The sequence below is a fragment of the Cicer arietinum genome, chromosome 1 (genome assembly GCF_000331145.2).
Source record: "Cicer arietinum cultivar CDC Frontier isolate Library 1 chromosome 1, Cicar.CDCFrontier_v2.0, whole genome shotgun sequence".
Lineage (NCBI taxonomy): Eukaryota > Viridiplantae > Streptophyta > Magnoliopsida > Fabales > Fabaceae > Cicer > Cicer arietinum.
In genome coordinates this window covers 6,341,864-6,352,632 of record NC_021160.2, presented here as the reverse complement: position 1 = coordinate 6,352,632, position 10,769 = coordinate 6,341,864, and the positions used below count along the sequence as shown (strand labels likewise).

The 10,769-nt window shown below is 30.4% G+C and overlaps 2 protein-coding genes across 4 annotated transcripts; one reads left to right on the top strand and one right to left on the bottom strand.

Moving 5' to 3' along the window:
- Nucleotides 1-1,138: 1,138 nt before the first annotated feature.
- LOC101488220 (putative protein FAR1-RELATED SEQUENCE 10) lies at nt 1,139-4,616 on the top strand. 3 transcript variants are annotated; one of them, XR_012161550.1, is made up of 4 exons: nt 1,139-2,551; nt 2,639-3,082; nt 3,162-3,676; nt 3,885-4,004. XR_012161550.1 is itself a non-coding variant. In XM_012714690.3 (3 exons), the coding sequence occupies exons 1-3, from the start codon at nt 1,529-1,531 to the stop codon at nt 4,371-4,373; spliced, it is 2,085 nt and encodes a 694-aa protein (XP_012570144.1). In that variant the 5' UTR covers nt 1,139-1,528; the 3' UTR covers nt 4,374-4,616. The 3 variants fall into 3 exon arrangements, 1 of the variants encoding a protein (XP_012570144.1); XR_012161549.1 differs by having other exon boundaries at nt 3,756-3,893; XM_012714690.3 differs by lacking the exon at nt 3,162-3,676 and having other exon boundaries at nt 3,756-4,616.
- Nucleotides 4,617-6,117: 1,501 nt separating this feature from the next.
- Nucleotides 6,118-7,139, bottom strand: LOC101500887 (uncharacterized). Its single transcript, XM_004486493.4, has one exon. It carries the CDS (start codon nt 6,984-6,986, stop codon nt 6,270-6,272), a length of 717 nt encoding a protein of 238 aa, XP_004486550.1. The 5' UTR covers nt 6,987-7,139; the 3' UTR covers nt 6,118-6,269.
- Nucleotides 7,140-10,769: the final 3,630 nt, after the last annotated feature.

Below are 10,769 nucleotides of genomic sequence, written 5' to 3'. Positions count from 1 at the left end.
CGTAGCATAGATAATTAGTATTATTCTATAAGATATGCAAACAGTAGGAAAACAATGAAATGTTTTAAGAGAATTCAATATCATAAAATTTGATTTTGATTCGATTGTTGAAATAAAATTTCACTGTCAAGATCATAAGGATAACCATGTTTCAAAAGTTTGCATAAAAAATGACCTAGATCTTTCAATAAAAAATTAAAAATTAAAAAAAAAATCCTCATATTTTCTATATTGCTCGAATATTTTATTAAGTGAGTCAACTGTTTGATCTACCATATATAAAAAATAAGAAATCCTAAAAGACTTTTTAGCAGATTCAATATGTTTAATTATATCCATTCAAATGAATTTTACACTAAAAGTAAATAACAATTTTATCTTTTGCTTATGATTATGGTAAATTGATGCTTTTGTTTTTCTTACCTTTCTTATTTAGAATGTATGAAAATTAGGTTCGAACCTTATAATGGATAAAATAATGTCTAAATTAGGATGAAACATGAAAAAACAATATACTATAACATAATAAAATACTCTATTTGGTCTTTTTATAAGAGACACTTGGGTCCAAAAAAATTAACATCAATCTTTATTGACTTAAGCGTCTCTTAAAAATAATTAAATGGAGTAATTTTTTCATTTAAAATTATTCTAATATGATAATAAAATTTTATAGAAAGTACCATATCTAAAGCCCTTTGAAGTTGCTTAACTCACATATATAATCACCCTTCAACATATATTCCCTCTCAATTTTTTCACTTTAATACACACAAATAATATTTTAATATTACGAAACTCTTTTTTAAATATCGCTAAATATACAATTATGACCAAATCTACAAAACTCAAAATCGCATACAAGTTACTAAAATGATATTTGATTCTTGAGAAACTTTTAAACAATATAGATTAGAGATTGTCTCAATAGTTTGAAAGCAATGCTTTAAAAATTGAATCGGAGGTTATGTTTATAAATAATTGTAATGTATTAAAAATGGAAAACTTTAAAACTTTTTATACTACCCATTATGTACTGTGGGTCGGGTATAAGCCCGTTAACTAGCCTTCACTCCAACATTAAACGGCCCAATAAACAAAGTAGCCCAAAATAAATAAAAGATCGAATTTGGATGCTTTGATGGTGAATTTGTAAAACAGCACAACAGAAACCGGGAAACAAGACGAACCAGAAAACAAAGGTTTATATCCCTTCTCTCTGGTACGAAATTTACAATTTTTCTTCAATTTTCGCAAAAACTACACCTCTTGTAAGCTTGTCTTTCTACTTTCTAGTACCTCAAAACCTATTTCTAGTTCCAAGTTCAATAAAACCTTTTTTTTTTTATTACACAAAAAATAAACTTCTTTTATTATTTATTTTGCCCAATTTTTGGTTTGCTATTTTGCTTAATTTATGTAAGGGTTTAAGATTTATTGTTTAAAACTTCCTGCTTCTGGGTCACTTTAAAGTTTAAAACTTTTTAGTAATTTCAACACTCCATTGAAGTGTGGAACAAACAAAACCATGAATTCAGTACCTTCCAAAAACCTATGGATTCGGAGACAACAGTGTCCTTGTGGTGATTGGAAGTGTTACATTACATATGAAGGTGATGCTGAGGAGTGTTCTGCAGCACCAGAATCAGTCAAATCAGATAAAACATCATCTTGTGGAACTATGATTACCCCTTATGTTGGAATGGTGTTTAAGAGTGATGATGAAGCTTTTGAATATTATGGAAACTTTGCTAGGAAAAATGGTTTCTCCATTAGGAAAGAAAGAAGTAGAATTAGCCCTCAGTTGGGGATTTACAAGCGTGACTTTGTTTGTTATCGATCCGGGTTTGCCCCAGTGAAGAAGAAACCCAATGGAGAAAATCATAGAGATAGGAAATCGGTTAGGTGTGGATGTGATGCAAAAATGTACCTTTCTAAGGAGGTTGTTGATGGTGTTTCTCAATGGTTTGTTGTGCAGTTTAGTAATGTGCACAATCACGAACTTTTGGAAGATGATCAAGTGCGCCTTTTACCTGCGTATCGTAAAATTCATGAGGCTGATCAGGAGCGTATACTCTTGCTTTCGAAAGCAGGGTTTCCGATACACCGGATAGTGAAAATGCTTGAGCTTGAAAAGGGGATTCAAGGCGGGCATTTGCCTTTCTTGGAAAGGGATGTGAGGAACTTTGTCCAAAATCGCAAGAAGGTTGTTCAAGAGAACGAGGCACTGCTAAGTGAGAAAAGAGAAAACGATGTTTTGGAACTTCTTGAGGTTTGCAAAGCCATGAAAGAAGCAGATGTTGAATTTGTTTATGATTTTTCAGTGGATGAGAATGAGAAGGTTGAAAATATAGCTTGGTCGTATGGTGATTCTGTTAACGCGAACGCCGTGTTTGGTGATGTAGTTTATTTTGACACTACTTATCGATCAATCACTTATGGATTGCTTTTTGGAGTGTGGTTTGGTATTGATAGCTGTGGCAGAACCATTTTTTTCGGTTGTGTTTTATTGCAGGATGAAACGCCTCAATCGTTCTCGTGGGCGTTACAGGTTAACTACTTCTAGCATAAACTGTATGAGATTTTACTTGTACCTTCATAAATATATTCGTCTTATGATGATTATTCCTCAATACAGACATTTCTCCGGTTCATGAGAGGAAGATGTCCACAAACAATTCTATCTGATCTTGATCCCGGGCTTAGAGATGCCATTAGAAGCGAATTTCCAGGAACTAAACATATCATTCCACTGTGGAATATTCTGAACAAGGTATCAAGCTGGTTTTCCCTTCCTCTGGGATCTCGCTACGCAGAATTTAAATCCGAGTTCAACGCCTTATTTCACATTGAGAATACAGAGGAATTTGAACTTCAATGGAGCCAAATGATTTCTGTTTTTGGACTTGGTTCAGATAAACATACTGATTTACTGTATTCAGTTCGAGCATCCTGGGCACAATCGTATGTGATAGGTTACTTTTTGGCCCGAATGGCGACAACAGCGTATTCCAAGTCTATAGATTCGTTTCTGAAAGGAATCTTCACCGAACATAGGTGTTTGCGTAGCTTTTTCGAACAGGTATGTTGGTATATTTCAAGATTTGCCTCATATGCTTGCTGCTCTAGCCTTATTGTTCACTTTGCCTCACATGTGGCAGGTTGGCATTTCTGCAAATTTTCGACATCAATCACATCATGAGACTCAATATACAAATCTTAGAACTTGCATACCAATTGAAGAGCATGCACGGAGTATTCTCACACCTTATGCTTTCAATGCTTTGCAGCAAGAGTTATCGCTGGCAATGCAGTATGCTTCATCCGAAATGGCCAATGGATCATATATTATCCGACACTTCAAAAGGTTGGATGGAGAGCGGCTCGTGATATGGCTGGCGGAAGATGAACAGATACACTGCTCTTGCAAGGAGTTTGAATCCTCAGGAATATTATGCAGTTTGAACTTCAATGGAGCCAAATGATTTCTGTTTTTGGACTTGGTTCAGATAAACATACTGATTTACTGTATTCAGTTCGAGCATCCTGGGCACAATCGTATGTGATAGGTTACTTTTTGGCCCGAATGGCGACAACAGCGTATTCCAAGTCTATAGATTCGTTTCTGAAAGGAATCTTCACCGAACATAGGTGTTTGCGTAGCTTTTTCGAACAGGTATGTTGGTATATTTCAAGATTTGCCTCATATGCTTGCTGCTCTAGCCTTATTGTTCACTTTGCCTCACATGTGGCAGGTTGGCATTTCTGCAAATTTTCGACATCAATCACATCATGAGACTCAATATACAAATCTTAGAACTTGCATACCAATTGAAGAGCATGCACGGAGTATTCTCACACCTTATGCTTTCAATGCTTTGCAGCAAGAGTTATCGCTGGCAATGCAGTATGCTTCATCCGAAATGGCCAATGGATCATATATTATCCGACACTTCAAAAGGTTGGATGGAGAGCGGCTCGTGATATGGCTGGCGGAAGATGAACAGATACACTGCTCTTGCAAGGAGTTTGAATCCTCAGGAATATTATGCAGACACGCTATTCATGTACTTGTAATGAAGAATTACTTTCAGCTTCCTGACAAATACTATTTAAGTAGATGGCGACGGGAATGCTCTTTACTCGTCGAGGATGAACATAACAACCAAAGTATAATTGGTGGTGAATGGTTTCAAGAATATCACTCCCTAGCTGAAACTTTGTTTTCAGAATCATTGATTACGAAAGAGAGATCCGACTATGTTCGCAAAGAACTGATAAAAGAACTTAATAGGATTCTTCATGAGGTTAGAAATTTGCCTGAGACTGATGGAGTCTGCAGCATGAACATGACGGTTTCGCCAAATAGCTAGGAAGGTTGAAGTTTGAGTTGTATATATGTGATGAAATGCAACTTTGAAATCATTGGCATCATGATATTGTACATGTACATGAAGATATGATTTGTTGCTGAAGTACCGGCAGCTTTTGTATTAGTTATCAGGTTAGAGAGAAAGTTTATGGAATGTCCAAGGATTTTACTGATGAGCATACTTTATATTATGTACTTCACTGTATTTTTCTATAATATATGAAATTTATGTATGTTACTTTCATATATTCGGTAAGAAAACCCCCCAAATTATTTTACTTTAGTTTAGGGAAGTTATTTAGTTATATTAAAGATGAAAATGAAGATTGTTGTGACTTTGGCAATTGAGCTCTAATGTTACCAGCAAATGCCCGACAACAAGATAGCCCAAGCATTTGTTTGGAATTTCAGTGGAATATCCACTAGACGTGGATTCAGTCAATGACTGCATACATTCACACAGTCAATGATTGTTGATTATTTAATTCAGATTAGATGGTCTAGATTTTGAACTCGGTAATTTTAATGTTTAAAAAAAAATCAAAATTAATTTGAGATCTAGACTATTGATATCAATCGGACGACCATGACTTCACTGAATCCATTTTCCACTACCATATCTATAGATGGAAAATTCTGGACATGCTATGAGCTGAAACATGTGGGCCAGTATCTCCACATTTCTCTAGCTGATTCTATCTATGAGCTGAAATGGTGACCACAATTTCTTCAAAGTTTTCTCTCTTGTTCATGGCTGAATATTTGCACCCACGTGACTATTGATTAATTAATGAAAATGGTCGGCTAGTTATATACTTGTCTTCTTACAATCAAATGTCAATTTCTTAACAAAGTTAGTACAATTATGCTAAAGATTTTGGTTGTACTGATCCATATACTAATGTCTATGATTATATTATATGTGCACGCTTTATTTGTCACAACTTGTAGACAGATACTTATATTTCTAGATTTCTCCTTTGAAGGAGTTAACATAATTTGACATGATATGTTCAACCCAACACTTCATATATATTCATTTAAAAGAGGGTCCCTCCCTTTGGCAGACAGGGACCTTGTCCATTATACTTAGTGACAACATATTAGAATACTAATACAAAGGCTGACAAAAAAACACTGTTAATTTTCTTAGCCACTTTAGTGTAGAAACTAGAAACCTTATTGATTTCTTATTAGTTCATGATTGACATTGTCCTGTTTAACTTAATTTGATGACAAAAGGGGTGGAAACATAATGTCCTTATAATGGCTTGTTAAAAGCCTTTTCAATTGTCATTGAAATATCCACCATATGTGCTTAATATAGACTGTGTTTTCTTTTTGGTGCACCACATTCACATTTGAGCCTGAAAATGTGGTTCAGCTTACAATCATAGGTCTTTTGGCTGTATAAAAATGGAAGGTAGTTGATAGGATGGAAAAGTGTCACATGTAGTCTATAGTAAACTGAAGCTTAAAAATAGTTCAAAACTCCAGCATTATCATCTTTAAGTAGAAGCTTAGAGTCATCTACTTTCCTATGGTTCAATAAAAATATGAGAAATTAGATATAAGTTGAATTTGAAGAACTAATATTTGTTTTCTTCATTTATTCTTAAGAATAATAAAAGAGTGTCTATTCTTAAGAGATCTTAACATAGTAGAACCAGTCTAACATGCATATATAATACTAATTTTAAAACCACATGACATAATTTGAAGGACTGAAAAGGAAATTAAGAAGCTAGAAGAAGGATGTGGAATATCATAGCTCATCACAATGCAAATTAACAAAAGGGACTAAAAAGTGAAATACAAGCATAAGGCTTAGTCAAATGAAAAAAAAGACTAAAGTACTTAATCCCTTGTCTTCTTTTCTTAGATATATTATCATATACTAGACAGAAATAAGTTGTGTTTGAGCTTCAATTCTCATCTCCTCTTTCATTTTCCTTATGAATTCTTCAAACTTTCTGTTCAATTCTTCTGTATTTACTAATTCTTCATTTGTTGCCAATGTTGTTTCATCTACTTTATCATCAACATCATCATCATCATCATCATTATATATCCCTTTGAGCTTGATCTCTTTTTCATCTGCTATGCAAGCCTCATTTTGAATATATAAGGTATCTTCTTTATGTTCTTCAGCTTCTGAAACTTTTTCTTCACAGTACTCATCATCTTGTTCTTCAGCCATAATAGAAACTTCCTCATGAGATTCAAAACTTGTTAAAGGGGCAACTATTTGATGAGTCCATATCTCTTGGTGGTCCTGATCATTAGTCAGTTGTTGCTTCCGGTAGTCTACCATATCATCAGAAGCATGAAGTTGATCAGAGTGAGAATGTGAAGAGGTAGTAGTGATGATGAGTGAGTTTTTGACTAGAAATGCAAGGATTCCATTACAAATGAGAAACATGTATTTCCTTTCAAGGGTGTGTGTGAACAAGGTGAAAAGGAATGTGGAGAAGTAGGCATTGAAGGTTTGAGGGTGTATGAAAAAGCCAGAAGAGTAACAAAGGAAGATAGAAAAAGCAGAAATTGAGAAAACAAATTGCAATGTTCTTTTCAAGAAAAGCTTCTTGTTCAATCCATTCTCATTACGATCCATTTTAAGAGGGTTGATTTTTTATTGTGCTACTTAGAGGGTGATAGGTATGGCTATTGAGATTTTGTGAGAGGAAGGAGAAAAGGGCTTTGGAACAAAATGAGATGTGTTGTTATTGTATAATTGTATTGTTAACTTTGTGGCTTGAGAGTACGTTTGAACTATAAGATCTCTTTAATTTATAGTAAGTCTGAATCAACTATAGGTTTTTTTTTCAATAAACCAAACTATATAATATGAAGGTGACCACATCAGCATAAGGTGTAATAATGAATAAAAATAAGGTCAAAGACCCGACACACGTCTTCAAACAAAAAATATATGTTTCAAAATAATTAAATCATTTGATTATTAACTTTAAATCCTTTTAAAATATCTATTTTGATTCTTTTATCTATCAAATATTCTTTTTATTCTTTTACTTATTTTTACAAATTAAGTTGATCGCATAAATTTAAAAGTAGTTAATTTTATTTTTTAATTTATGTTTAATATACGTTGGTTTTCTCTAAATCTAATGATACTCTGATCGTTAGTTTTTCTATTAGAACTCTCGACCTAACACTAACATACTAACATTTTCTTTTATTTCTTTCTTTTTTACTAATAATTTTTACGCTTAATTGCAGTTTTAGTCCTCATATTTTTATTTATTCATGAAAATTTGTTCTCCTATTTTAAAAATCGAGAGTTTTGATTCCTCTCTCTTAATTTTTAACTAAAAAAATGATGATGTAGATACTTTATTTAATTAACGTGACATATGATACGATGATAATGTAAAATGATTAACACCCTTGAAATTAAAATAAAACGCTGAAAAAACTTAGCTTTCAATTTCGGAAATTTTCATATTTATAATTTAATTAATGATATAACAATAATTAATACATTTATATAATTTTGTATCATAGAACTGTATGTCATGTCATTTAAAATATGTCAAATCGTCATTTTTTAGTTCAAAAATTTAAGAGATAGATCAAAACTTTCGATTTTTAAAATAAGAGTACCAATTCCGTGAATTAGTAATAATAGATGGACCAAAACTGTAATTAACCCTAATATTTATTATTTCTAAAAACAACAATTTGTTTAATTATTTTAAATTTTAGTTATTGCAATCTAATTAATATATTAATAGTAATATGTATGTGTATTTTAGGGTGAGAATAGGTTAAATCTAGTTAGATTTAGTAAAATTTGAATCTGACATACTTTAAAAATATTTGACAAAGTTTAAAACTTTGTTTAAAAGTTTATATCACTAATTTTTTTACAAAAAATTATACTACTAAAGAAATGTGATGTATTTTTTTTTTAGATATGCTAATAAATTAATATATCAATAAAATTAAATTCTAATAAAATGTGATGTATTTTTTTAAAATATACTAATAAATTAATATATCAATAAAATTAAATTCTAATATGTCAAAAATAGACGTAGGTCTTTATGCTTAAACTATATAAAATGTTACCAAAGACATAGAGATGCAACAATTTTTTTCTATATATGCTATTGTGTAGAGAAGAACTAGAAGCACACAGACATATATAAATTTATATAGATATTCATTAGTAGCACACAGACATATATAAATTTATATATAGATATTCATTATAGTAGCAATTTTTTTTGGGTACAATGAGAGTACTAATTTTACTAGAGAGCTATATATGTATCATAAGTACTAAATAAATATCATACCACGATCGAGAACAGAACTTTAAACTATAACATTTATTAGCATAACTATATCATAGAAAAGGGGCATTTGTAACAACTATATATAACTCCTTCAATTAATATTGATCAGGCCACAAGAATGCTCCAATTGCAAAACCTCTCTTCTCATCAAGATTACCTTTGAAACTTAATCCATATTGATTAAGAAGCACATCCACCTTCCATTCCTCCATCCTCTCATAATCAAATTTGGTGTAACGTGGATAGTGAAGAGGCATTTGAAAATTACCATAACAAGAAGGGTAATTTAAATTTTCATCATCAAAGCACTTTTTCTTGACCTCTTCATTTGAGTAACCTTCAATTTTCTCCTTTGTAGGATACCCTAAAACATGGCAAGGTGAATAGAGAAGCCATCTAAGTGACATGCCTCTTAATTTCTTTGTTCCTATGAGAAACAAATTAAAATTGGAAGAGGTAATTAAGAACTTTGCTTAAAGCAAATAACTATACACCACTATATATAGGAGTGGATGCGTATGCCCTATATTTCGTGGATGAATAACAAAAAATTGCATATTTCACGCGTTAATTAAACTTTATATTAATTAAGCTATAGTTGTGAATAACTTCAAAATACGATATGTACTACAAAATTTTGTACTATGTGTATATTTGTATTTTATTTGTTTGGGGTGCTGTGAAATTTAATTCGGTTGTTATTTTATTTTTTATTTTTTATGCTGTGTATATACGGTTGCTTGGAGTGCATGGATAGGTTAAGTCTTTCTTTGAAGTGGTTTTTGGTCACATTTTCAATGATATGTCATAATTATAAATGCAGTTGTTATTGTTGCGTGTATATTTGAACCTAGCTTGAATTGTGACACCCATGACCCTTAACGTCACCACTCATCAATAATTGCTTTCTAATCAATATAATTCTCTAGTACTATATTTGAGATTTTTTAACCTAAATTGACTAATTATTTTAAAATGTATACTAGCTTGGTCATTTAGTTGAAACTATATACTACTTTGGACTCTCACTTAGCAAGAGCAGTGCACATTAAAACTTTTTCAACAATTTTTTATATATATAAAATGCAAAATGATTATTTGAGTATGGAACACGGTAGAATTATTTTTATAGGTGATTTATGTTTATTAGTATTTAAAAATTATCAAAAAATTTAATGATGATAGATGATATTAATTATAAATAATAGTTTATGATCTTTTTGTATATAGATAAGAGAAAATGTGATTAATTTCGATTCAATAAAAAATATTTTTTTATTAAATATATATCATTTAAATTAATATTTCAGTTATAAAAATAAAATTAATTATTAATGTTTACTTATAATAGACGACATTTAATGTCGTTGAATTTTAAAATAATTTTTAAATATTAATTCATAATAAAAATTGTCTATACTAAATTTATTAATACGGAATAGAAGAGATACTTGAACTTGTTTAAAAATAATTAAAAAAAATATTATTAATAATAATATACCGCATTAGTTATTTTGGTACATCTATTCAATTGTCTTAAAAATAAATAAAAAATATTTTTTAAAAAATAAAATACTATTAATAAAATCAAATAAAATACATTAAATAAAATTAAAGAAAATAAAATATGGTTGAATAGATCTGTCAAAATAAATAATTTGTTATATTATTTTAACAATTTTCTCCTAATTTGAAGATAAGTTTATATTATTTTAATAACTCCATTTGCAAAAGTTTAGCAACTTAATTTTATGTTGTTAACAACTTCCTCCTATTTTCTCTCTAAATCTAATAAATAAAAATTAATAATCATAATAATAATAACTTCCTCCTATTATTTTGTTAACAACTTCCTCCTATTATTATTATTATTATTAAAAAAATAGTAAATTATATTAATAATATTAAATAAAATACATTAAATTGAAGAAGAAAAAATACATGCGATTGAATAGACGTATCAAAATAAATAAAATTAAAATACATGTTAGTTGTTAACAAAATAAAATTAAGTTAATAAAATAATATACCACATTGTTTGTTTTGGCACATCTATTCAATCGTCTTAATTTTGA